Consider the following 27,317-nt stretch of genomic DNA (forward strand, 5'->3'; position numbering starts at 1 on the left):
TGTTGGAGGATGGTGAATCCTGTAATCCACACTTTATTCCACAATTATTTCATTTGGTAATGGAAATAGTATCCTCATCCCGTATTTTGGCCAACACCTATTGGATAGTGGATGAAGTGGAAAAGTTGGTCAAGGGGTCTTGTAGAGCACAGGCTGTGAATTGAGACATATTCAATGTTACATTGTTGTGCTGCGTTATGGTTTGATTAGTTATAAAAAAATAGTCCCCGTTTATTGGTGAAGATAGGAAACCAATTTGCATATGTGCCAGAAGTAAGATATCAACGATTTTTGGGATGGATTGAGCAAAAATAAATTACAAGAAAGCTGCCTCTTCAAAGTTGACATACAGATATATGCACAGTAAGCAGTGTTTTATTGTAATTCACACGGCTAGTAAAGCATTATTGGACATACTGCTTGATAATATAAATAACTTTCTCATGTAGAGTAAGCCAAATCCGTTGTAACTGTGAAAAGGTAAAGTTGAACATAGACATCATGGTTGACCAGCTGTAAAAAGAAGTAAAATGTCTGCAGAAATATAAACTAAACGTTATAAAATATCTCGTTACAAATGGTGAACTAACTGTACAGCTGATGAATCCAAATCAGCTTTGGCTGGGTTGAAAACAGATAATATACAGACTTCTCCACAAGATAAGGGAATTTGTAGGTGTGCGTTTCTCCTCAGTTTTTGGCACAATCTATTTATATGTTAATAACTACACAAAAGGTTACATTTTCTCAACAAAGGGATATGCAAAATATGTATTGTTATGTAAATTGGTCACACTTCTCTGTTTCCAAGCTGTGGAGAACACTGAGATATGGTTTGACTTGCAGATGGCATATTCACACAGGATTTTCCCTCACTGACAAGTGGTCTTCATAAAAGATGAAAAATCATTGGAGAGAGGTTTTTCACTGCTTCATGCTACATTGTTCTGATTGCTATGATACATCTGATGCTTTCTCTCAAAGTACATAAACCTCAAAGCTCAGCTGTTTCTGTGTCTAGAACATAGTGTGCTGTTGGTTGATACAATATACCAGTGATACGGTCCACCTGTTCAAAAGAGAAAAAATTAGATTTCCCTAGAGGAGATGCAACATCTTTCAGGACTGACAAAAAATGTAAATGCTTGATACATTCTTAAAGAATAATTACTTCTTTGAACAATATGCTGCATTATAAAGGGGTCCAGTCCTTATTACAGTAATACACAATGTGTTAAGCTACCTTTTATAATAAAAAGTACACATAGAAATGCAGTGTCTAGGATAAAATCGATTTGTAAGCCGTCTTTAAATAGCATGATCCAAGTATTTATTAAACTTGCCAACCACTTCTCCAATACTACTGTGTGTTGAGTCAAAAGTCTCAGGATACACAAAGAAATGAAGTGTTCATTCATATCACGTGTATATATTTGAATGCCAAAGGCAGCTGAATGATTAGAAAATGCGAAAGTGTTTTGTTGTATTTTTCAAAACAAGAATGAATAGTTTAGTGCTAAAGTTAATTTTTTGTCACTTTTACAAAATGAATCAAGACTTTTTTTTTAAACAATATTTCAGAAATTGTGATAAGAAAATGTATCTTATAAGAAATTATGTAAATTCAGTCCAAAACTATAAAAAAAAGGAAAAAATGCATGCAAAGCAACACTGTCCAGATTGGAAGAGGGGTCTGGGACCAACTTAAATCCGAGTCAGCCAAGATTTCCACGCCTTACACCAGCCTTGGTCTCAGACGGTTGCGAAGTTTGATCGTACTACCTATTTTGAGAGTCTAAGCTTATGGTTTAATCATCAAGTTTACATTAACCAAAAGTATTTAATGCAGTCTTTATCATACCATGTATCGTCAGAACATTTTAGCTCTGAAAATAAGATCATGCTGCCTGATACACAATGCTTGTACAACTGAGAGACACATATGTTAATAACGCCATCAAAACGCCATGTACTGATTATTTCCCCACCGCTGATGTATCCGATTCTTGCCCATTCGCTCAGTAAAGATATGCTGAAGTTGTCACCAATGGTTACAAGTCTGTGACAGTCATATTAGCCCTTCTTGTATGTAAAATGTGAACAAAAAGCATGAACTAAATATATCATGATGTTATCCCAGCCTACCACTTTGAACTTAGAAAGGTCAGAGGTCACATAGAGCTAAATTTACGCTGGTATATTTATTTGTTGCAATCATGTCCGGATGGGAACTAAATGTAAGATTTGGGCTGGTGCTACATATGACCAATTTGGCTCTGGCCAAATTTACGTGTGTGAACAAGGTAATGAACTGGAGTCACTGGTTTGGCAACATGTTCTATAATATTGATTGGAGTCACCAGTTTAGCTATTAAAATGTGATGTCGCAGACCCTTCTGAAAGCGGTATGTACTTTATCCAATATTGAATCGTTAATTCCAGAAAAAGTTGTCTTCGCTGTTGAATGTAATATTTTTCAAGAGAAAGCAGACCTCTTTAACTGAAGACAAACAGTCATATATCATGAGGGGTCTGATCATACTGGAATGAAATGTTGTATAAGTATTCCAGATGGATTTCTGACACTGCCCTTTTGAGTTGGTGCTAGGTTTTGAAGATATGGAAATAAACAGAAATAAAGTTTAGGAAGTTCTGAGAATTCTTCCTTGACGAACTCCTCAACAGAAATCTCCTCAATTAATTTCTAAAAATGAAGTTTGGGTGCTTGGAGTCGATAGTAAGCTGGCAAAGACAAGGACAAATTATGCCACCTACCACTTCATCATTGATTCGGTACTTATGTTTTGGCCACTGTATGGTACTTAGCCTTTCAAGGATTGCTTCGGCGAACCCAAGACAGTTCAACCGTTTCATTTGAGACTACACTCAAAAGAGAAATGCTTGTTCTGAAGAAGCAGCACTGTGCAATCAGCACTCTCTTCTAAGACTTTGCTTATCACTCATGAAAACATGATTTGCTTGGCAATATTCTTTTCTGTCAAATGGGGAAAGGGCATGGCGTTAGATCTTCTCATGCACGTAATCCAGAGCCATTGAGCTTCAGACAGTGGTTTGATTTAATTAGCAGTAGACACACAAGAGTCAAGAGACTGTAAGTTCAATCAAGAGTCAAAGCAGTTTATATCCGGTTTTCCATTTTTTGTCCTATTTTTCCCATGCACTACCCTTGTCCAAGATTACAAAAAAGCAAATGAGCAGAGTTATTGATCACAAATTAAAATCAGAAGTGCCAAATTCATCATCATCATAGAATGGGTCATAACTCTGGTAAATTGCGCGGCCGTTCAGTGAGAAATGATGCTCAGAGTATATCAAAATGCCATGTGCAATCTTACAGTACAGTGGAGAAATATAGGATAAGTCATACGCCTGTGGCACGATGATACAACATCAGTTGACATTTTCTTTCCATCCTTGAAAAGTTCTTTGCTCTCTAATCCCCCCAGGGAAACCGGTTCTGAGAGAGTAAAGTCTGATTAGCTGAGAAACATCACTGCATGCTAACCTCTCATACATTGACATCTCAAGGCTTGGACAACCTGACTCAACCCTCGAATGACGTGACAAAATGTACATACTTGTCAGACACAGTATTAACCAGTACAACAGAGTACAGTTGTACATCAGCTCCATATTTCATGATTTTGAGAGGCGTTTTTGACACCCTTGTGTGCATATACCATAAGCTACGGCATTCAAAGTTGCCAGAGAAACTAAATTTTCACTTTTTAGTAGATTTTTCACAATACAAGTAAGGTAGTATCAAGTAAACTGTTTTTTAGTCCCCACGGACACCGTCCGGGGGGACTTATAGGTTTGGTCATGTCCGTGCGTGCGTGTGTCCGTGTGTCCGTGTGCGTGCGTGCGTGCGTCCGTCCGTTCACGCAGATATCTCAGAGACGCCTGGAGCGATTTCATTCAAACTTAGTAAATGGATTACTTCATATGTCATACAGATGCACGTCGATTTGTTTTGTGATACGATCCAATATGGCTGCCAGGCGGCCATTTTATTATGATTTTTTCATGTACAGAGCCATTACTCTAGCATGTTTCAACCTATTTTATTCAAAGTTGGTACAAGGACATTGACCTATGTCATACATATGCACCTCAATTTGTTTTGTGATACGATCAAATATGGCTGTCATGCGGCCATTTTGTTACGATTTTTTCATATACAGAGCCATAACTCAGGCATATCTGAACTGATTTTATTCAAACTTGATACAAGGACATTGACCTTTGTCATACATATGCATGTCAATTTTTTTTGTGATACAATCCAATATGGCCACCAGGCGGCCATTTTATTACAATTTTTCATGTACAGAGCCATTACTCAGGCATGTTTCAACCGATTTTATTCAAAGTTGGTACAAGAATATTGACCAATGTTATAGCTATGCACATCAATTTGTTTTGTGATATGATCCAATATGGCCTCCATGCAGCCATTTTGTTACGATTTTTTCATGTACAGAGCCATAACTCAGGCATATCTCAACCGATTTTATTCAAAGTTGGTACAAGGACTTTGACCTATGTCACACACATGCACATTGAATTGTTTTGTGATAAGATCCAATATGGCTGCCGTGTGGCCATTTTATTACGATTTTTTCATGTCCTGAACCACAACTCAGACATGTATCAAGCGAATTTATTAAAAAGTATTTTGATCACAGACCTAATGAAGAGGACTCTATCCTCTCTGAGGACCTGTAATCAAAGTACCCATTAACAAGTGGGGACTGTGTCATCAACGATGACTTGTTTTAAGGTAGAATGCGTATCGGGGACAGATATTTGGACTCAAACTTTTACAATTCTTTTCTGATATACCACTTGTGGGGGTTCATTTTAAAGCCCTTGGTGTGAGCAAACTTTTCACTGTTTCGAAAATAGAAATTTTTATTTTTCCTCATAGAGTTAACACAGGGATAGCCCATTTTGAATTTCAAATATCGGTAAATCTTGGGTTATTTGTTTCTCTTGTACCAAATGTTGCATGGTGACCCGCGATTTTTATTTTTTATTTGGTAAGAGAATGATTGTAAGCTTCATTAAAGAAAGTTTGAGCAAAAGTTTAAGCCTTTCACTTTCGAGGTGCATACTACCTTAAGTTCGGATGAAAAGAACAGAACAGCCATAGTATATCAACGGACAGATTAAGTCAACAGGATGTTGTGTGTATGACACACCACTACTGATACAGCAGATTTAATTAGCAAATGATGTGCCGTTATGACTTTAAGCCATTAGAGCTCTATTGCAAAATATGGCTTTATGCAAAACAAGGGAACAAGCTGTGACTATACCATACGTGTACACAGTAGCAATACAAGGTGAATTTATCAAGACATGTGAAATACAGCACTGCTTTTCATGAAGTGTTTCAGCACCGGCCCCCCAAGCCCTCTGGGAAATCAATGTTTGGAAGTGTCTGCCATGGCCCGAGGTGCTTTGAGTTTGAGAGGTTCAATCGGTCCAGATTCTCAAGCCTGAGGGATGCATAAAATCATGATGTTGTTATTAAACTCAAGTTTGATTTAGGAGATTAGGATGTGAAACAAACTGTTTAGGTTGATGAAAAGAATCTCAACATGCAACACACTGAATCCTTGTAACGTCCTTGTTCCTGGTAATGTAACATTAAAGAATATGTAAGCTCTCTGCCTATCTTTACATGTGTATTTCCAACACATATAATGCTATTAATAGTTATACGGTATCAGAGAATCAGTTCTTACACACCATAACTTCCAAAGCAGCTTGGATTTCCATCAAAGTAAGTGAGATAAGGGTCATTTTAATGTCCTACCGCTCTGTGTACAGAAGCCATACAAGTCTAAAGAAAACGACCATCCAAAGGGCAAGGTCTAGTTTGTCAGCAAGAAGACAAGTGCTTCACTGTAGCCATGTTAGCTTCAATTTTGAATGAGGCCCTCTGTCTGTTGATACTGAAAAAAGACTTTATACAGTATTTGCATTCTGAGGAAAGCATAAATTACACATTTGTATTCACATTATATTCATGTAATACAGTTGTTTCATGCCATAAATATTACGGTGAAGTGTAAATTTTCTTCAATTTCTTCTGAAATTTATGATCTACTGATTACATGCCAAACACACAAGATTTGCCAATATAATAATACAGTGTATTGTACTTTGAGTAATCATGTACTTCACCACGCTGCATGCCAAATCTTAAATGGTTCCCAGAGCTTTTTTAAAAATTTTGGTGAATTCCTATTTTACACATGAGTTCAGAAGACAAAAGTGTGAAAAAAATTCAATAAAGCTACTTTTCAGAGGCACCAGCCTGTTTCTGTGATCCAACTATTACCAAACGATCACAAACAGCAGGTAGCCATAGCAATGAATAGAGCTTGTCTCTGAGCCAGGTAAGATGATATGGAAATAATCTCTGGTGAGAAAAGCTTCTCAGAAGAGTTTGATGACACTGCATTATGTGACAAGTCAGTGGCCTGTTTCCTTTAGAAAACCTTGGCGTTACACAACATTTTTGTTCCCATTTTTTGTTCCCATTTTCACGCACAGATACTTGATCACAAACAATTTTGACATCTTGCATCGTCAACAGGTTTTACTTGAACTGTGAACAGATGTGTTTCCGAGAAATTATCAATTTCTTTTTCACAATTATGGCAGATGAATGACGTATGTTGTTCTGTTGGAGGTCATTTTACCAATTAGCCTGAATTAAATGCTAGTCGAATACTAATCACGAATACTCAGATGATTTTAACAAGCAGAATTGTTGATTTTTTGTTTTCAACTTGAGAGTCCACGTGGCTTTGATCTTTTGTAGTACAGGAAGTCAAATTACCATTGCTGAATTTGTAAATGACAATATTGTGCACAGAAGAGACCATGCCATCTTTCAAATTCAAGTTTAATACAATATTGCATTTTCTTCTAACCTTAAGGTACAATGCGCCCCAGGGACAGATATTCAGACTCTCAAACTTTTACAATTCGTTTCTAATATACCACTTGTTGGGGTTTATTTTAAAACTCTTGGTGTAAGAAAACTTTCCACCATCTTAGTTTTTTAAAAATCGAAAATTTTGTATTTCTTCATAGAGTTAACTCAGAGGAGGCAGCCATTTTTAATTTCAGATATCGGTAAATTTTGGGTAAGTTGTTTCTCTAGTACCAAAATTTGTATGGTGACACCCAATTTTTAATGGTGATTTTGAAAGAGGATAGTTGAAAATTTCCTTGAGGAAAGTTTGAGAAAAAGTTAAGTCTTTCATTTTTGATGCATGTACTACCTTAAACAAAATTTTCATGCAAAGTTAAAATTTATCAGTCTGTTGCATCAAGGAAATGTATGGACAGTTCTCTCTAGAGTGTGTGATCACCAACACATATCACAATGTATGCAGACTGACTCCACTTTCATGTCAGTGAGCTCCATTAGTATTAAACATCATTCATTTCCAGCTCTCATTTCAGTATTCTTGCAGTATCACATATCTTGTGTCAATAGAACATCTTATAACTCCTTAGATCTACCAAATATTTCAACCGCTCCATCTGATGTGTTGAAAATCTTTGTACCACCATGTAGGGTTTATAATTTATTGTCAGTCACGTCCCTTGCAAATTTATATATCAGGTTACAACAATTATTCCTGCTACCATGGAAACGTTGCTGATGCTTTGCGTGAATGTCAACTAATTCCCCACACAGAACAGGAAAATGGAAAATTTCTTTATTGGAACATGTGTCCTGTTGACTGAATTGCCTGTCCTATTAAGTTCACTGTGCTGCTGATTAGCTCATTTTAAAGCTAATGTTTAACAGAACACTGTACCCTGGATTCATTTGCATCACATACAGCCCAGGCTGAGATTGTTTGTAAAAGTGCAATGACGTACACACAATTGCTGCTCATGCCTGTCTTGAAAGATGGAAATTCGCCTAATGAGTTTGTCGGTCAACTTTTACCCTCTACGTTTTCAATATATTCATGATTGTGCCACACGGGACTAATGCGGGCAATTTTAGCAGATTTGCTTGTCTTTCTACGAGTAAATCAATCTCACATGTTTAATTTAAACAAATTAAAACCTTAATGCCAGATACATCCAATGAAATTGCCACCTTTTTAAAGATGTCAACAACATTGCTGAATTACTGCTTTAACTTATGATTTATTTTCAAATGTTAATAAGAATATAAAGGCTCGGCATATAATATATTGATGCTGGATTACATTGTGAATTCCATCAATTATAAAGCCTGCTTTGATGATGTCAAAGAAATTTTGTATTGAACTGTTCCATTATAGCCATTCAGTCTCGTTACACCCAAACAATATTTTCATTGCACATTTTCTAGTTTTGCTGGTGTGGCATTTTACCCTTGAGTGCCAAAGAAGGTATGTATGTACATACCTTCATACACACCGGTACGTGTGTATGTCCATGTTTGTGTGAATATCATGTAATATTTTTCACATCCACAGAGACCCACTGCTCACACAAAATGTTAAAGATCAGTTTCCCAAAATCGCGAAATAACAGGCAGTGTAGCCTAAAAATACATGCAACAGAAATATTTTTAGATTGTTTATATCATTTCGTTGACCAGGGAAGTAGGCATTTGCTTTCCAGTCATGCAAACTGTTTTTTGTCTCATTTTAGATGACAGTGACTATAGAAAATCAAGTATCCATTTTACAAAGGACTCCAGAGATTAAATAGTATGAAACTACGGGCGTGTGCAGGTTCAAATGTCAACCGTGTGAAACAGAAAGTTCAATGAACTGAGCGATAGATCTATTTATAGATGGCTATTTTCAAAGTACACTGGTTTGGAGAATGACTGTTCATGCAAGTGACATATTGATCATCACACAATCAACATCATGCTGGTCCACTAAAAAAATTTCAACCAAACACCTCTCCTCTGCTTGAAATATTTTATGCGGGTTTGGCGTTCTTGTAACTACTGTTTTGCATCGTATAGTTATACTCCTTCCACAGTCCGTTCTCATGTTTACTAAACTGTAACAAGTAAATTGGTTTTGAAATATTAAATTTGCACATATGTTGTGAAAGGGCAAGGAATAAGCCACGCTTTGATCGAAATTGGGGCCCTGAGGCGATCTGCACATGTGTAGCAGAAAGTATCCAGTTTATGTCATTATTCCATTCGGAGCTGCCACTCACTGCTTAGATGCACTACTGGGCATGTCTGTGTGGCTTCATCGCTTGCCTCTGATTGGCTAGTATTTCCCCTACCCACGATTGGCTGGGCATAATTGAATACATCCTGCATGAGGGGGGTAGCTGTTCAGAGAGACAGTGATAACACCTCACAGCACCCAGCATCAATCAGTTTGCCGTTCCCACTAGCTCTCATGAAAGGCCATTCTATTTATCACAGAACGAGAATAAAAAGCAGTCCGTTTTGAAAAAGGAAAAAAAAAAGGACAAGATTAATGGATTAGTAAGTGCTGAGAAATCTACGTACTTAACCTAGTAAATAAGCCGGGGATATTTATTGACAAAATGGCAATTATGTTACCAGGGAGAAATTGGAAAATTGAAACATCAGAGGCCGTGACCTGTGATTGGAATGGGAGGTAGTTGATAGGGAATTGCCATGCAATATACATGAGTCAGCACCATAAAGAGGTATAATGAATGCAAATATGAGGGACTCAATGTGCTTTGTGCAGTCTATATATAAATGTAGTAGACAGCAGGACCGTAACAGTGCCATGCAAACATCTTGATATATATATATACCCATACACATCCAGATATAGATAGTTGCTTGGCAGCGTGTATCTTCCTCTTTGTGGGCAGGCTTGCCAGTGTTTACGATTGCCTCGAGTACTGATGCACACTCTCAATGGATATGTACCTGTAGTCGTACTCCGTCTCTGTATTTCCGGGAACTTCAAACCTTGTGTAGCTAGCTGCTGTGTAGTGTGGACTGGTCCCACATGTCAGTCTAGCCGACCATGTTCTACCCATATTACTGTAAGTAGCCTCATAGTAAGCAATACGACCTTGCCCTGACTTTTACGGGATTTGCCGTCCTTAATACCCTTGTGAAGTCGTGTGGTGATGTGACTGTAGCTGCGGTCTGGTGAGCCATCAGTTGCAGGTTGAGTGCCTTCATGCCCACATCATTTAACACAGGCACAAGGGGGGAAGTCAGTGCTAATTCTCGCTTCACAAAATTGACAGATTTTGTCATTTTGTGACATTTATTTTTGTCATTGTAGTTTTCACTTTTTCAGGGACTACCTTGTTTTGTTTCAAATTTGTTGTTATTTTCAAATTTTTCACATTGCAGTTTTTTGAAGTTGATTAATATTTCTAGTTTCCATTGATTTGAAATGTACCCATTCATTTCATTTCCTTCGCCTCCTTTTGTTTTCCTAGAGAATTTCACACAGCACTTTGTACTATTTGATACGTACACGCATGTGATAATGTCAGCAGCAGCTTATGCCACAAATAAATTTTACAGGTATCCAAATTTAGAATGATATTTCAGTACTGTGTCTACCCAGTATCTGCTTACCATATTTTACAAATTACATCCCTGATTCGGCGACTTGCACTTTTTTCCTGAAATACAATAAGTAAATTCACCAAACGATGCACTGAATAGGTGATATAATTTTCCACTTGCTGTGGAAAAGTGATATCACCTGAATATTACAGGTTTGATGTCACAGAAAATAGATTTCACATACCAGGGAAAGGTTGCAGTGCTATCCACTATTCTATTCATGTCAGCGTTGTAATTAAAAAAAATATTGGTTAAAAATTTATTTCCTTCATATTGAATATCTGCCAAAGTGTGAATGTAATATTCTTTGTGCGTCAGCTAAATATGGTAACTTACATAATTTATGGACTGTAAGTTATTGTCAGGGAACCGTATGGGACATGGCAAGCAGGTCTTTGTGAATCAGAAAACAACTACATGTAAAAATACTAATAAAGTTTAATTATCTAATTTTCCCTTAGAATCTGTTAATTAGATGGTCAAAAGACAAATCTCGTCATGACTGATTAATTATAAATCTTAGATGTTAAGTGAAACAGTTATGAGCCACACGTAGGTGACTGCGATGACCTTTGCTCTGATGAGAGGGACCGTGTTGTGTGTGCAAGGCATACTGAACTGCTTTGTGCCTTCCTCGATCTTTTTACCACAGATAAAACTGCATGCAGCAATTGTAAATTTTTCATGCGTTTTCGGTCAAGCATATGGTATGACTGAAAGTCTACACAGCCGTGGTTCTCACAGAAACAAAATAAACATCTGCCAATTTAAAGCAGGAAGAAAAGTAATGTTCATTCCAGCGTACAACTGTAGAAAATGTTTATCATGATGTAGTTTCATGCTTTTTGACACCGTATGGAGAATGTCCATACTATGCCAATCTGTATGTTCACTGTGCATTCACTGGAATAGTTAGCACCATCATGGCAGATTTCCAGACGATCTAGCGGAACTTCAGTGTCCATTTGCCAGCACAGCGATTTAATGATGGTACGATCTAGCGGAACTTCAGTGTCCATTTCCCAGCACAACAATTTAATGATGGTACTTTGTGCCAGTATTTTGAATGACCTTTAGCATAATCTTGCATCGCCATTTATAGAACCTTCAAGTTTCAGTGGTTTGTGTGCAACATAATGTACTGACTTTGAAAAATTAATTTGTACCGTGTTACAATTTCTTTTTTTCTAGGAATAATTCTCTATTCTCCCTGAATCACTGAGCCTGCTTTGTTGTAAACATGACATCTTGTAAAACCTTTATATCGATTTTCTTGTAAATTCAAGTTGATGATGTCTTTAAAGTTCTCACAAAGATTTATCCTATCTGTCAAATTTCTTTGGGTTCTTATTGCTATCGTTGTAATGTGAAAGATATCAGGGTGATGTTATAACATGAGATGTCTGTCCACAGTATGAGTGAGTTTGTATACGCAGGCAACTTCTTGGATATATGACCACTAGGTGGCAATTCGTCACTCATTCAAGGCAAACAGATGTCGCACGCAAATCTGCATGAAATGACATTTGTAGCTTAACCCTTTTCCTGCCAGACAGTAATAACTGTATCACTTCCCCAACAGCCAAGTCAGTAGAAAGCCGTATTGAGCCAAAACATGACGTATTTTCACCCACTTGGCTTGGTATGTTATAGCATCTTTTGTCCAAAAAAAATCAACTTTACAGTATTATGTTTTCAACAGCCTTCAAATGTACAGTATTACGTTAAAATACACCATATGGAATATGTTGTGTTTCATTATTTTTAATCATCTTGACCTGGTGGTGAAATATGGACTTGGCAGGAAAAGGGTTAAAGACAACGGATAGTTTGATTCACTTTAATAGTATCCAACTTCGAGAGGTTGTGCACTCAACTGTACTTTTTCAGTAAAAATCTATGCCAATATTATCCCGCTTGTTTCCAGTACATAAACTGTAGGCTGGGTAGTTTGTGCAATATTCACTGTTGATCAAAACGTCTTTACGTGGTATTTCCATTTGTGCTAGTGTGTCTCCCCCTTTCTCTTCATCGAATGTCAATGGAAATACCGGTAATGAAAGTTTCAAATGCACATACAGAGTAAACACATTTAGGGTATGTTCTTAGAGTGGTGTGTTTGAATGAACTTTCTGTCTCATGTACAGTCACACCCAAAATGCTAATTTGGTGTTAAATCAACATGTAAAACCATGTCATTCCAAATTCCTATTTTCAGTGCTTTCTAAACAAAGTAAAAATTTCACAGTTGCACACTTACAACAATGCAAATCTTTCAAATCCCAGTTTTTGCCAGTTCGGCATCCAAATCAGTAGTTAAAGTGATTTTCAGGTATCTTCTTTTAGTGTACATGTGAACCACATTTTGTCATGGCATGCTAATTTGAACATTGTGATATAGCATTGATTAAGTTCATGGAGCTTCCAATGCTCAGCATCAATCCTCTGGTTTACAGGTCATTCCAGAATTTTGATTCTTTGAAACCAGTTCATATTTTATCAATATTCATTGTGTGATCCACAGGAATACTGGGCTTAAAGCATTTTGGATAGACAGCCTGTATGCTGTGCCTGGCTATTGTTGCATTGTCCTTGTAAATATTAGCAATAATTCATGCCGTAATCTTGAAATACTTAATTTAATCAAAGTTAAAATGATCGCAAATGGCATCAGTACCATCTCTCTTTTGAATTGTGTATGCTTTCTACCTGTGTATAGTGTATTACAGATGAGAAATCTCTGTGCTTTCAGAGAAACACACATTTTTTTTAGCTTGTTTGAAACATTGGCCATTATTTCTTAGGTTTTTCTTATATCTATAGGTCATTATAGCTTTCTATACATCATGTAATGTAGTTTTCATTTATTGTATTTTGGATATGGCCTCTGTTTGGCAATGGTCTATGATGTACAATTTTAAATACATTCAGTGGTGGTCATCTCAAATAGTAGTTTAATTTTTGGTATAATTTTTTTACAGTCTATTAGCTATTTAAAGTGTTCACATAGCTAAAACTATTATTCACCCCTTTGAATTTCCTGTTAATATTTAGTAGCAATTAAGAGCTTGGTGCTGGAGACATACAGTTTACTTTGATCTATGTTAAAAAATGATCAACGTTTGGTACAACTTCAGAAACCAGCAAAGTGCAGAAAATGTGTCATTCTGTTAAAAGTCACACAATCAGAAGTCATGATTGTTGGACAAATGTGACAAGAATTCTCTTTATGTTGTGGCAGGCACATGTAATCAGTCACACTACAGTCAGTGCAATCCTGTTGTGTCCTCAGCTCTCACCCATGTGGCAAAGTCCTCCTGTCTCTGAATTTACATCTGCAGCTGTTTTCCATTTTACCACCATAATCTGTTGCTGGCTTGTCCTGTTTAGCAGTGCAGCCATAGTAGTTTATTCCATGCGTTACCTGTGATTCATTGCCCATGCAGTGACTTTTCTAGAAATACCTCATAGGCAACTGGATTGCCCCGATGATGGTTTTCTGTTCAACATCACTTCTGTTTTGCTGTTACCATAACAACATCTTCCAAACAGCCTATCCTTGAAGCAACCTTGTCTGAAATACCCACTCTTGCAATTTTCAAGTATCTACCATATGTGCTGAAGTTTTCTTGATGCCCCAGCGTTAATTGCCCCCTCCCTGAGGGTAGCCTGTCCTCATGATGGTATGTACTTTTAACCATATATTCCAAGGACATTGTCCTTAAATGACCCCCACAATGGTCTGTCTCAGAGAGTGACTTCGCCTGGTAATGGAGTATTCAGAACTTGACTTGTCCTTGAATGACCTCATAATGGCCGTGTCCTCAATTGACCTGGTATGGTCTGTTCCTGATGACTTGTCCAAAGGATCATTTTATAAGATTTTTGCTTCTCTCTCATTTACCCTGTCTTTGTCCTTAACTGACCCTATGATGCACAATGGTCTATCCCTTGCAATTCTTTGTCCTTCCATGGTATGTGTTCTTGGCAAACTCAGTCCTGATGTATCCCATGATGCTTCACTCTGATGGAACCTGAATGATTTATCTCTCAAATCACAGTGTTGTTTCCCAGTGGCACATCACATCGATATCATCTCATTTGAGATAGGTAAACTGACTCCATGTGTGGTCTGGTGTCTCTGATGATTCTTTTACACCGCCTTCCTTGACTGACCTCTTGGTGACCTTCTCCAGTTGGTTTGAAATCATAGAAATGTAGATGTTCTTCAACATTTTCATAAAACCTCACCCTCTTTACAGGGATATCCACAACTATTCTGAGGTCCTTCTCCAAGTCTTCTTGCTATATTCAGTTCTCTACCCTCTCTCTACTCCATCATTTCACGGTGTCATTCGGATTCTGCATTCCTATAGTCATCAAATTTATACAGGTATTTCTGCCGTTGCTCAGATCTTTAACTTTGCCAGTTTGTCATTCATGTTAACAGTTCTTAGAAATAACTCTATCCCTCCATTCTATTCATAAGCGTTCACAAGTTATGATGGGTATGGGTATGACAAACACAAGTGGGTTTTTTTTGAAGACATCTTTTTTCATGTGTAAAGATTACCCCTCACCCCCCCCCCCCTACTCCATCCCCTCAAGAGGAAACCCACACAAGCTGTTCTTTAATCTCTTGACTTTGTAATCAAGGAAGGATAAATTATTCACCATAGGAGGATTTACTTTAATGTAAATTTATGGTTCGACTTTTGATAGTCGCAGTGCCGGTAAATGACTTGTAATCATACAGTAAACAGTCAATTTTCTTCCGAAAAGAAGAAATATTTTACATCCTGTAATCACAATATGCAGATAAATTGTCAATTTCTTTTGCTTTATGAGAGTGATTCAACAGTTTTAATGAAATAGCCTTCCTGAACCCTGAAGGCATGTAAATTTTTTGTACACAGTACATTTTTCAATGAATATGATACATCCAATTTCCCATCCAAAATTATATAATGATATTTTTATTTTCAAGAGGTGATGTCACAACAGACATTTGAGAAACAAATTATCCATGCAATGCGATGTACAAGGGCCACATACTGGACAACATATATTAAGACACTGAAATCTTTGTATCGAGAACAATGTATTAGATCACACATACTCTCAAGTGATCATATTTCTATATAATGCCAGGTATTAAACCATAAAGCGAGTACGGATTACAAAGGGTTTAGCAAGCAGCTCCTGCTGTGGAAAGAGACAGTATAGAGCAATTATATCATTCTGTGTTGATCCTAATCTTGCAAAGTCAGTGGAAATTCCAGGGTGCCCAGAAGATGGCATTCAGGCCATATTCCTGACAAGTCAGTGAAAATCGGTCATGTCTAGATGTAATAATAGCCAGCCAAGCAAAGTGATGCACTATGTCTTGGTGTATTTTTAGGGTCTCAAACTACCGAGCTTAATACAAGAATATGACATTCTTGTATACAGCAAGCGAAAATAAACTTAAGCTCAAAACCACCTCTTTAAGTTTTTGTTGACTTTGTGGGATGGCAGGTAACAGGCCAGACGAGGAAAAGGGTCAATCCTGGCATTTTGTGTTCTCAACCAAGGAGTGTCCTGCCTATTGAACCAGTTGGTGGCAAAGGGTAAGCACTCATTTTATGACAGCAGTAAAGAATAATACTTATTATGAATTCAGTGTTTTAATGTATTGACATAGCGCTAAGCGGCATTGTTTTTATCATGGTGCGTCAAGTACACCTGGTCACATCTTTACCTATTGGTCAGTGCCACCCACATGAATCCTTGTAAAGCTTACTTTCTCCAGTTTTAGGTAAATTCAGCTGATCACTCCACCAGCAGCTCATAATACAAGTGATATGAGATGATTATTCTGATGTACAAGTGTGAAATTGATTTATTAATTCAACCTAATGAAAATTTTGATTCAAAATTGCTCATATTCCCTCGGTATTTTGCCAGTATGGTAGCTAAAAATGAAAAAAAATCAGTGTACTGCACCAGCTGATTACAATCTTTTCAAACAGTGTAATTACATGAACATATTGAAGGTATATCAGCACATTTTGAACAAACGGTGCATTTATCCTCATAAGAATCTGTGCCTGACTTTGTGATAGAATTCCCCTGCTAAATTCAGGCAATATATGACCAGTGCTCATAACACTTTGAATACCATTCATCTGGTCATATATACCGTTGTTACAACAGTTATGTGTAATTTAATTCTGGCTGTTTAAAGTTTTATTCAGTTTTTTTTTATAGTCCAGTTCTGAAAATGTAAGATAACTCTTACTGTTGAATTTGACCTCGTTCATTTGGTGCCAGCTGCTTGATAAACAACCTCAGCGTATGCGGTACCTTCTATTGCGGTAACAATATTATATAAATTGTCTTCCTGAAATTTTACATTCATTCTTTGTTTATTTCTTCTCAAGATCAATTAAGCCGTGATTTTGGTGTGATCATCAAAACGCGAGCTCTACATTATGTACATCTGTAAAATCACAGATTGACAATGCATTTGATACTGTGACTAGACATTTGAATTATCTGTAAACCCAGAAAGCAAAGAAAAAACATATTCTACATTTGAAAAGTGGAAAAATGTGCAGTTGCAAAAACTGTCAGAAATTTTTTATAGAACTTTCCAAAAACGAGACTAGAAATAACACAGCTCCAGTGTGTAAGCCTCATTATTTTCGTAAGGTTAAAGTTCACTAACAAGTGCTGATACGCGTGTTCAAGCTGTCCTGATACAACAGGGCAGAAACTACACCAGAGGCTGCGTCTTCATCCAAGCATTACATCATTGAATCTCCCGTTGGTTGATTGGTTGGTCCTTGGAACAACACCGCATCCATTTTTACCTCAGGGTCTAACACACGTGCACACAAAGGAGCTTAACATCTGATGGTACCAATCGTATTTAATCATTGCGGAAAAGGATGAGTAAGCGATGGAACCACGGCAACGAAGCTGCACTGTTATCTGAAGGCTAACATTCTGTCTCCAAGTGAAAATGACGAAAATAATGATAAAAACAGGATATCAATTGTTTCACTGCATGACTAGTTGAGCAACTTGAGCACATTTAATATGATCTGTCGTGTACCCTGGCAACTGGATAAAAAACATCAGATTTATCACCACTAAAATGAAATATAATGACATTTTTATGTTATTTTCACCTAGAAACCATTCAATTTTATTTGTGTGTGCACGTGTGCATCATCCTGCAGTCTCCGCTTAATTGCATATTTCCATTAATTTTTCAACATTTACGATGAAAGCAGATATTCTTGTATTCTTTATAAATCACTCATATTTTTACCTTAATTGCAATCATGCTATTGTTTGGATTATTTTTCAAAGATGATTTATTCTCCTGAATGGTTGAAGTGTTGCGTTAATAAATTATACACCCTTTCTATTGTGTATGTGCTTTTATGAAGAGAATATAATTGCATGGGGCTTGAGAGATCTCTGGTCAAAAACATTAATGTTTATTTTAAGAGTTCTGTTTTCTTGAAATATTGGTCAGATACAGATTCAAAATTGAATTGATATGCGGCAAACACTGAAAGAGGAAACAATAGATTTCTTGATACTACTTTAAAATTGTACTTTCATTAGAGATTTATTCAGACACAAACATTTGACCCTGCTTTTATGTCCAACCACTGCACACGTTAGACTTTGAAATACATGAATAATTCAGTGACGTAATTCTTTTACAGGCGTAAATTGAGACTGATATTTTTATGTTTGAAATGTAAGCAGCTAGTGCTGTGTGAGTCAACAGACTAAAATGCCTTTGTTGAAAATCTATTGAAAGAGTAACATCAAGTATGTTTAAAGTGTGTTTACATGTGATATTTTGTTATGATTAGTTGATTTCAAAAGCATTTCTGTCACATTGTCTTTCACTGATGATCCTCAGTAATATATTATCACACACAACAGTGAAGCCCCCACTGGGCAGAAATGCGATGACTGATTTTTCTCATACTCAGGTGTCATATAATGTTCAGATGGAAGATGAAATGAACAACAAAGTGAAATTTACATCCTTGACGTTGGGTAGTTCTGGCATCACTTTGCAATGACGCAAACATGCATCCATTCATTGAATTAATAAAAGCGGATATTAATGTATGAATTTGGCATCTATATTTGGTCATAGAAATTTGAAGGTCACTGTTTGTACAGCAGAAATGGCATGTTTCCTCCATTCTCGGAATTGGAGTGCTTGTGTAACTTTTTAATTTATCACTCACTACATTTTGTGACGACATTTTTACCAAAGATACAAATGACTGCGTCAGATTCCTTGAACTTATCAGATCAACCTGTGCTCTTCTCAGTCACGTAAATAATTTAGACTCTGCTGAGTCAAGTGTTGATTCCTCAGTTCCATCCTGCCTTCAGTCTGTCATCTTTGTAGCCATCTTCTAGTCAGCAGTCTCACTTCCTATCAATCACAAGTCAGTTATTGTCAATGTGTCAATTATTGTCAGTCAAAAGTAATCTTCCACTTGTGACTTGAGATAGTACTCATTCCTCCAGTATGGCCATTTGCATCCACCCTTCTGGTAATATCCCTGTGGTAGCTTTACTGTGCTCTCACTTATTCATCGAAACAGCCTACCTGAACCAGTTGGTCATATGTTGAAACCAACAGTCAAACAAGCATGTATCCACCATCAACCTATATTTGATTACTGTACATTTACAATATATGCACCTCTTGTATATTAAGGGTTTTAATCATAAGATTAATGCATTTGAAAGGCATTTCTATGCCAATGGAGAATTGACCAGATCTCAGTTCATTCTCTGTTCTTAAAAATTGCAGTGAAAATAATTCAACTGATCTTGAAATCAGTTTTGCAGTTAGAGAATTCCTCTTGTAGGGGTGGAGGTGTCAGCAACAATAATCAGATCCAATGATGTTGTTGTCACTGTTGAATTTCAGCAGTTGTTGGCAAGTCAGAGGCAATGGCTGACTCTTTCAGTGGGCATGAAAACTACTCCTCATTCACCATCTAACAATCTGCCCGTCAAGTACATCCACTATTCATTGACTTATTTACTCTTCCTTTCATTCCATCATTCTTCCCATTTGTTCACCTGTTTGTCCCTTTTATTTTGTTCCATGTGTGTTCAAGTCTGTCTTGTCATCTGTCCGTCCAACACCCATCCACCCACTTACACCCCTCCACACAGAACCGCTTAAATCTCCAGACATATAGGGAGACACTCAGCAATGCAATCATAAATAATGGCAGCCAGGCTCCACTCACTCCCCCAATGCAAAAGCAGTTAGATTTTCAAGGGCTACGTGCACTGGAATCCTGATGTGCTATGCACACAAGTGCCTTGTGACATTTCATCAAGTGCATAGCATGAGGTCAGGTACTACCAAACATTGTCAAATGGTGAGTTATCGCCAGCAGTCACACATGATAAGCCAGATCTTATTGGAACAAGACCCACACCCAACCATTATCAAGGTACCAACTATATGAGGTATAAAATGTTTTCAATTTAAGAGTTTTTTGCAGAGTGCAAACTCAATAGGAGTGTGATGAGAATGCAATCGTTCACTAAATCAGCTAGTTTAGTGAATATTTGATGTAATTTACCCATTGCAAGGGTTGTGAAGTCAAGGAATTCCTGCTGCCAATATTGCTTTTCTGTTCGTGTATCTGATTTATGATTGAAATTTGCCTCAGGCATAAACACCGACCAGAGGGCAGTTAGTTCTAAATGATGAGATAAAAACACAGTTATTAAAAAGCTAAAGCTTTTGGGTTCGCGTCACAAAGAGCTATCACTGATCTTAGAGGTAGGACTGCTGACGGTAGTGAAGTGATGTACCGGTATTTGAATTATCCTTATGTGAAATGGAAATACTTCATTTAAGTTTGCATATAAATCTGTGAGTATTTTATCTGCAGAATCATGTCCACCTTGTAAATGAAATTTCAAGGTACTCTAGTTCAGTACTGATTGGTTAAAGGTATACTGTCACCTGTTCCAATTTTGTCACAGGTACCATGGAAAGAGAAAATCTAGCCAATCACAGATTTTAAGCGGATGGCCGCTTTTTAAAAACAGTGCCCTCACAATGGCATTTTGAATACCAAGGAATGCCCCTTTGACCATATATGACCATATTTAGGTAACAGGGACTGTATACCTTTAAGCCATGTGAAACTTCTTCATTCAGTGGAGTTGAACATTGACATTGCACTTGATTTGTGGAAGATGCTTGCCTTTTCCGAGCTGTTATCTCTGATATATTCAACATATAGATGAACTGAATGATTGAATGATGTGAGGCAGAATTTAAATGTAAAAATGACTGACAAATAACAAATAGCCGAATAAATAAAATGATTGTCATTTGTATGCAAAGACAACACAATAAACACTGTAGAATCATGCAAGATATCATTGTTTATGTTTACCTGGTATAAGGTAGTGTAGTTTGTTGAGGACATGTTAGAGGCAGAATAAGCTACACTCTGACAATGCATGAACAGTGGTTGGAGATGTGACTGTGACAAGTATAGCTTAGATATGTAAAAACATCTTGAATACGGACAAGTTTACACTATCGGACAATATCTTGTTGGTGTTAACAAGAGTTCTTTTGATATGTTTACCCATAAGATTGGTAAAAATGTAAGAAAATGTTTTGCCGACACATCGTTCACTATTATTAACTCAGATGTACTTTTATAAAATCATAAACTTTGTTCGCTTTCCTCTCTAAAAAAATCCCTGTACTTTAAACTTAGCAAACAAGACTGCTGGACAGGACTATAAAGTTGGCGTCTAACAGGAAAATAAGTCGTATTAATCCTCCTTGATTCATATTTTCTCTAGCCTAAGTTTGAATAATTTATGTTTACCCATATTGAATTTCCTCCCACTAGTACGCATATGTTCCCAGAGATGCTTAAAAAGGCCTTTTTGATATCTGGCATTGTCAAAGTGCTGAATTTCATGGGAAAATGTCTTATGATAAAAAAAGGTGATTTCCATTTCTGCCTATGTGTGCTATTGAACAAATCTTGGTGTAGAGTTATGCAATAATGCATCTTTGCCACTACTTTTTCCAAATTGCATTTTTATATTTCAATGCTGCCACATCCATTTTGTTATCAGTAGACTTATGTTTTATTGGCAGTCTTTATGGTGAACTCCCTGTCTAATGGAACTTGTAGTTGCATTAATCTTGTTTGATACATTCTTGATTCTGGTCTTATGTGCGGTGTTTTCTCCGGCACGTGCAATTGCATAATTATTCCCCACCCCCCCTCCCCCATTTAATCAAAATCCCCCTTCAAATAATCACACGTTGCCTTTCTACAATGAGATTTGAGATTATGATTTACACAGAGTATTTATAGTAGCATTCCACTTCATGATTACCCCAGTACTGTCCGGTGATGTAATATCATACACTTGATGTAATCCACTATCTGTAGCCACAGTAAAGTGATACAAGCATCCTATTTGCAGAAGGATGACATAAAGCAGGACTGTCTTGTGATCATTGCTACAAGTGTATAATCTTAATTTCCTAATAACTTGGACAAAATCTTAATTTGCATAACGTAATTTGCATAATTCATTATGGTTTTCCCTTTAATCAGAACCAAATCCTCCCAAATTTTCAAGCAGGGGCCAACATTCTCCCTTGTGAGGGAGACCTTGAGAAAACAGTGTGTGATGCATATTTGCAATGGAAGATAAAAATCGTTAGAATTCAGTAATATTACGTGACAAAAGTTTTTGAAATGCCAGTGCGATATACTTGTTCACTTATCGAATATTATATTAATGGAATACATACCTCTGTCTGGTGTGCAATCAGTAATATCTATACATCACATTCCACAGTGACGTTTCATTTTCAGTCAAAATAACTCGTCTTGCTGATGATGATAACATTTTCTAGCATGAAAGAAATACATTTAACTGTAATTATAAAAGAAAAAATCTATGGCTTCAGCCAATTTTCAAGTGATTTGCATTTCAAAAAAGGAGAAACACAATAAACAAAATTATCAATACACTAATAAAAAACAAACACTTTTTGCCAGTTTTTTGCCTAACGAATAATTTTGTATTTATGAAAACATCAAACGTCAATATCATAATGCTGTGGTAAAGAATTACTGTATTATTTATGGAGATGATAATTAAAAGATCCCAGACCTACTCACACCAAAATGGGATTGACATTTGTGTGTAACAACTGCATAAAGGAATGATAGAGAGTTTGGAAACTGCATTACAGGTGATGTATGATACCATAACGGTCACAAAAAGGTTAGGGCAAACAAATCTCGCTTGAAATATTAATTTTCAGACGTCAAACTGAGCCAAGGTTTTAATTAAAACAGTCAGTATCGACATCAGAATATATTTAGCTGACAATAAAGCATATATAAATACAGCATACCAGGGATAATGGCACTGGTACATTTGTATAATCAAACACGACTCCTAGCTGGGAAAATTGTGCTGATGTGGTTTTGAGAAAGTCATTTTATTAAACAACCCAGTGACTGGCAGTTTCTTAAAAATGTATATTTTCAAGTAATTTAAGTATTTTAAAGAGTAAAATCAAGCAGAAATTAGACATGAGATTAATCATACTTATTGCATATTTAAGAAATATCTTACATAGATGTTTTCATGTGTTTATATTGACGTGTACTAAATTCTCTCTAGTCAATGAAAACAATTTGTGAAACTAACATTCTCGCCACCCAGGTGTTAATAGTTGTCTGTAGTGAGCAGCAGATTTTCTGAGTCACTTTGAGACTGTCTGCCAGTGTAATTTGGCCTCGACGCCTCATTAATACAAGTCACATATTAGCCAAATACATTCAAAAAGTTTCCTCCGTCACAGTCTCTGAATTTAGCGTTCATGTTGGATATAATTGCTGCAGATGACAGCGGGGGGCTGTGGGTACTAATCCATGGAAATTAGCACAAGCTCAGGTAGTTCATGTTGAGATAGGGAAACCGACAGCTTGTGACAATGACAATGAGTAATACCTATCAATCATACTGCTGTGTTGTTATTCCACGGTGACTGCAAGACAGTCAAAGTGACTGTTGTATTCAGAAGCCAGGCAGGACGCCAGTTGGTGAATCGTGCAATCTGACGGAATGGATACAGCTTCACATTCTTTGGCGGAAATGTTTCACTCTTTCCATCCCCTACTTGGTAGATCCAACCATGCTAGTGTGAATAGTTGGATCAAACCAAAATTTAGAGGTAACATGATGAGATGTTTAAGGTATTATGCACCTCAAAAGTGAAAGACTTAAACTTTTGCTCTAACTTTCCTCAAGGGATCTTTTAATCATTCTCTTTCAAAATCAAGAATAAAAATAGGGGGTCACCGTGCAAATTTTTGTAGTAGAGAAACAAATTACCCAAGATTTACCGATATTAGAAATTCAAAATGGCCGCCATCCCTGTGTTAACTCTATGGAGAAAAATAAATTTCGAAATACTAAGCCGGTGAAAAGTTTTCTTTCACTAAGAGCTTTAAAATGAATCCCCACAAGTGGTATATCAGAAGAGAATTGTAAAAGATTGAGAGTCCGAATGTCTGTCTCCGAGGTGCGTTCTACCTTAAGGGGAAAGGATTGCTGGAAGATTTGCCCTGTTATACCTAAATATCAACAATAGCATGACTTGAGTTAGAGGCACAGATTGACAAAAAAAGGCTTTCTTGTCTTCTCTCTATAGCACTAGAAATTTCATACTTAGAATGTATTGAAGTTCCCTTGAAAGATGTAAAGATCATTTGTCAATCAAAAAGCCTGTGGCTCAAAAGCTTCATTTTGGCCACAAACACATAACTGCAAACATGTTGACCACACTCTTGCAAGTGCAAAATGACTTCACCATTTAAAAATATTTTATTGATGTATGTAAAAACTAGAGCACTAGAGAAAAGTTGTTTCAGTTGCCATAAGTCAGAGTATTTTGAATATTTTTTACGAGCAAAGATGTAGTCACGTCTTGTCATAAACAGTAGGTATCTCTGCCAGTCAGGTATGTAAGGGTAGCTCAAACCCCTAACTGGGACCGCCAACTGGGACTCCCAGTTGGCTTAAAATGCACTCTGGGACCGGTCCCAGTTCACTTCTGGGACCGGTCCCAGTTCACTTCTGGGACCGGTCCCAGTTCACTTCTGGGACCGGTCCCAGTAGCCAACTGGGACTGGTCCCAGTTGGCCTCTGGGACCGGTCCCAGTTGGCTTCCAGGACCAGTCCCAGTTGGCTTCAAAATTAACTCTAGGACCACGGCCGCGGTCCTAGTTGGCCTCCAGGATCAGTTCCAGTACACTTCAGGGACACATCCAATTTGTGAACTGGGACCACTATGAAAAAACCCCAGTTACTGGTACTTAATACTAACAATCTGTTAATGTTTTCATTTTTTACTCTGCCATAATCGTAGGTATACGCGACATTTAATAGATCCCAACTATTAAAGGCCAAAGTAATTTAATTCTTTGTTTTGTCTGTGTGCACATACTAGGGTTTTTTCTACTGCCAATGGTTTGAATAGGATTTTACTTAGCTTTCCTGATTACAAAATTTCACATCTTGTAGTATAACTTATGATGATCACGATGAAAGGAAGTTTCTGATGATTTTTGTATAGACACTTATGTTGTTACATGGAAATAATCAAGAAAATATAAGGTGTGTTTTGATTTTCTTGTATGTGTTTTAGTACTGCCTTCCCGCTCATGTTTCGAAACATTTGAGTGGGCGCGCTAAACAAAGAATTTGATTACTTTGGTCTTACTGCGATGTACTCATTCTTAGCACTAGTAAGTCCTGTGCTATGGTGTGTGTTGAAATCTTACTGCACGGATCACCTTGATAGAGAGACTGTGTACTGAATCAGATGAAAAAAGGAGATGAAAATAACTATGCAAGACTAGCAATTAACTCATCAAGGCTTTCATTACATTAAAAACAGCAAACAAAACATTTAACGAAAACCCGCTGTGTTTTAATAGAATTGCAATTCACTTGCAGTATATGACTGATATCTTAATTAATTTGGACCTATACCGGTAGTTATATTTCTGAACAGATAGACACAAATAGGAGAGGGGCAACCATTAGTGCATGCATGTACTGTTACAGCAGAATCATTTCATTGTGATGCGAGGAAAAAATAGACATCAATGAGGTGATAATAGTCCCATTACATTTTAAGACAAAGGGTTTTGAATATACAAGTCAACAACATGCACTGCTTCAAAACTTCATTGACAGCTAGTAGCTATATGTAGTATATGCTGTCTCAGTGTTTTCTATTTCAGTCTGTATGTCTGTCATAGCTCTATGGAGCTACGAGTCCCAGAATTGAAATGAGACCTGACTGTCCTTGAATGAAACTGGGAGATGTTAGCTTTCCCACACAAAAAACATTACATAATTTTCACAACAGTACAGAGAATATGAATAAAACAAGTGCATACAATTGCTACAAAAGGCATATAGTGGGATGGGAAACTTCTTTCCCATTAATATTATGGTTTCGTCATTACAGCATGGAGGTACCTTACCTCCATGGTACAGTTCATTTGATACAAGTGTGTTTCCCCGCAATCATAATGGTCCTAGTTACGTCGAGCTAGTACGCTTCTGGGACCAGTCCTGGAGGCCAACTGGGACCGGTCCCAGTTCGCTTCTGGGACCGGTCCCAGAGTGCATTTTAAGCCAACTGGGAGTCCCAGTTGGCGGTCCCAGTTGGGGGTTTGAGCTACCCTTACATACCTCTGCCAGTGCAATAACACAGTAAAGCAGTTGAATCTGTTGCCCCTGTGACCCTTTTCTCACAGTATGCAAATCAGTTGAAAGTTTTAAGTTTCAAAACATGAGTGAACGCTAATCTGGCACGTCAGGTCATGATACTTGTTGCCATAGTTACGACAAGCAACCGCTGTTCGAATAAATGAAAGCATTGTAGCCCGTAACTTCATGATATTGGTTCTTTGATATATGGGGTTCAAAATTCAGTCATGGGTATATTTCATTTCCTGCCATCATTTTTATCAGATCTGACACTACAATATGTTGAGTTGTAATTAAATTTACGTACCAACTGGTACAGAATCTTGTCATGAAAAGAAACTAATTTTCCAGTCCGTATTCTGTTTCTAGGCAGCTTATTCAACAAGTGTGACTGTGCATCAGCGATGGCCTTGATGCATAGGAAGAGCTAAGATGGTGTAATCAGTAATATTTACTGAAAAATATCCAATTTTCGTGCATACAGAAATAAGATTGGACTGACATTGATGAGCGTATTGTAATTAGTTTCTTTGAAATATTGCCAGTGCAACCGATTCTAGGTTTTTAAACTTTGCTTCCAAGTATACCTTAGTCCATAAGAAGTTTCTGTGTTGAAAAATTAACTGTTTAGCTATTGAATATAGATCATGTCCACACTATACCGGTACACGTAATGACTTAAAGAAAATTAATATAATGGAGATACAAGGACGGTAATGTGATCAAATACATACAATGTTAGAACATTTATAGACTTGTTTACTGGTTGGTACCTGCGTAGCAAATAGATTTTGTTCTTGCTTTAATATAAAAGTGTGAATGAATCCTTACACAAAATACAGAAGGCATGTACATCTTTTTCAGCCAGGAATCTTCTTGATGA

At 37.1% G+C, this 27,317-nt stretch overlaps 1 protein-coding gene and 1 long non-coding RNA gene across 29 annotated transcripts in view; one reads left to right on the forward strand and one right to left on the reverse strand.

Moving 5' to 3' along the window:
* The window catches only part of LOC139145305 (mediator of RNA polymerase II transcription subunit 15-like), a 153,767-nt gene that overhangs the window by 74,104 nt on the left and 52,346 nt on the right, over nt 1–27,317 (forward strand). For 2 of the 28 annotated variants that reach the window (XM_070716369.1, XM_070716377.1), the window contains exon 1: nt 9,780–10,050. The exons of 19 other annotated variants lie outside the window; for them this stretch is intronic. In XM_070716369.1, the coding sequence (XP_070572470.1) occupies nt 10,032–10,050 (19 nt within the window). In that variant the 5' untranslated portion in view covers nt 9,780–10,031. Of the gene's footprint in view, nt 1–9,740; nt 10,051–27,317 lie in introns of those variants that run through there. 7 more of the 28 variants (XM_070716382.1, XM_070716372.1, XM_070716386.1 and 4 more) reach the window with 7 other exon arrangements.
* Nucleotides 938–26,344, reverse strand: LOC139145310 (uncharacterized). The gene is made up of 3 exons (XR_011554905.1): nt 26,206–26,344; nt 22,446–22,546; nt 938–1,069 (listed from the first exon to the last, which is right to left on the reverse strand). It is a non-coding gene; the product is annotated as an uncharacterized lncRNA (long non-coding RNA).

Source organism: Ptychodera flava, chromosome 12 (genome assembly GCF_041260155.1).
Source record: "Ptychodera flava strain L36383 chromosome 12, AS_Pfla_20210202, whole genome shotgun sequence".
NCBI lineage: Eukaryota > Metazoa > Hemichordata > Enteropneusta > Ptychoderidae > Ptychodera > Ptychodera flava.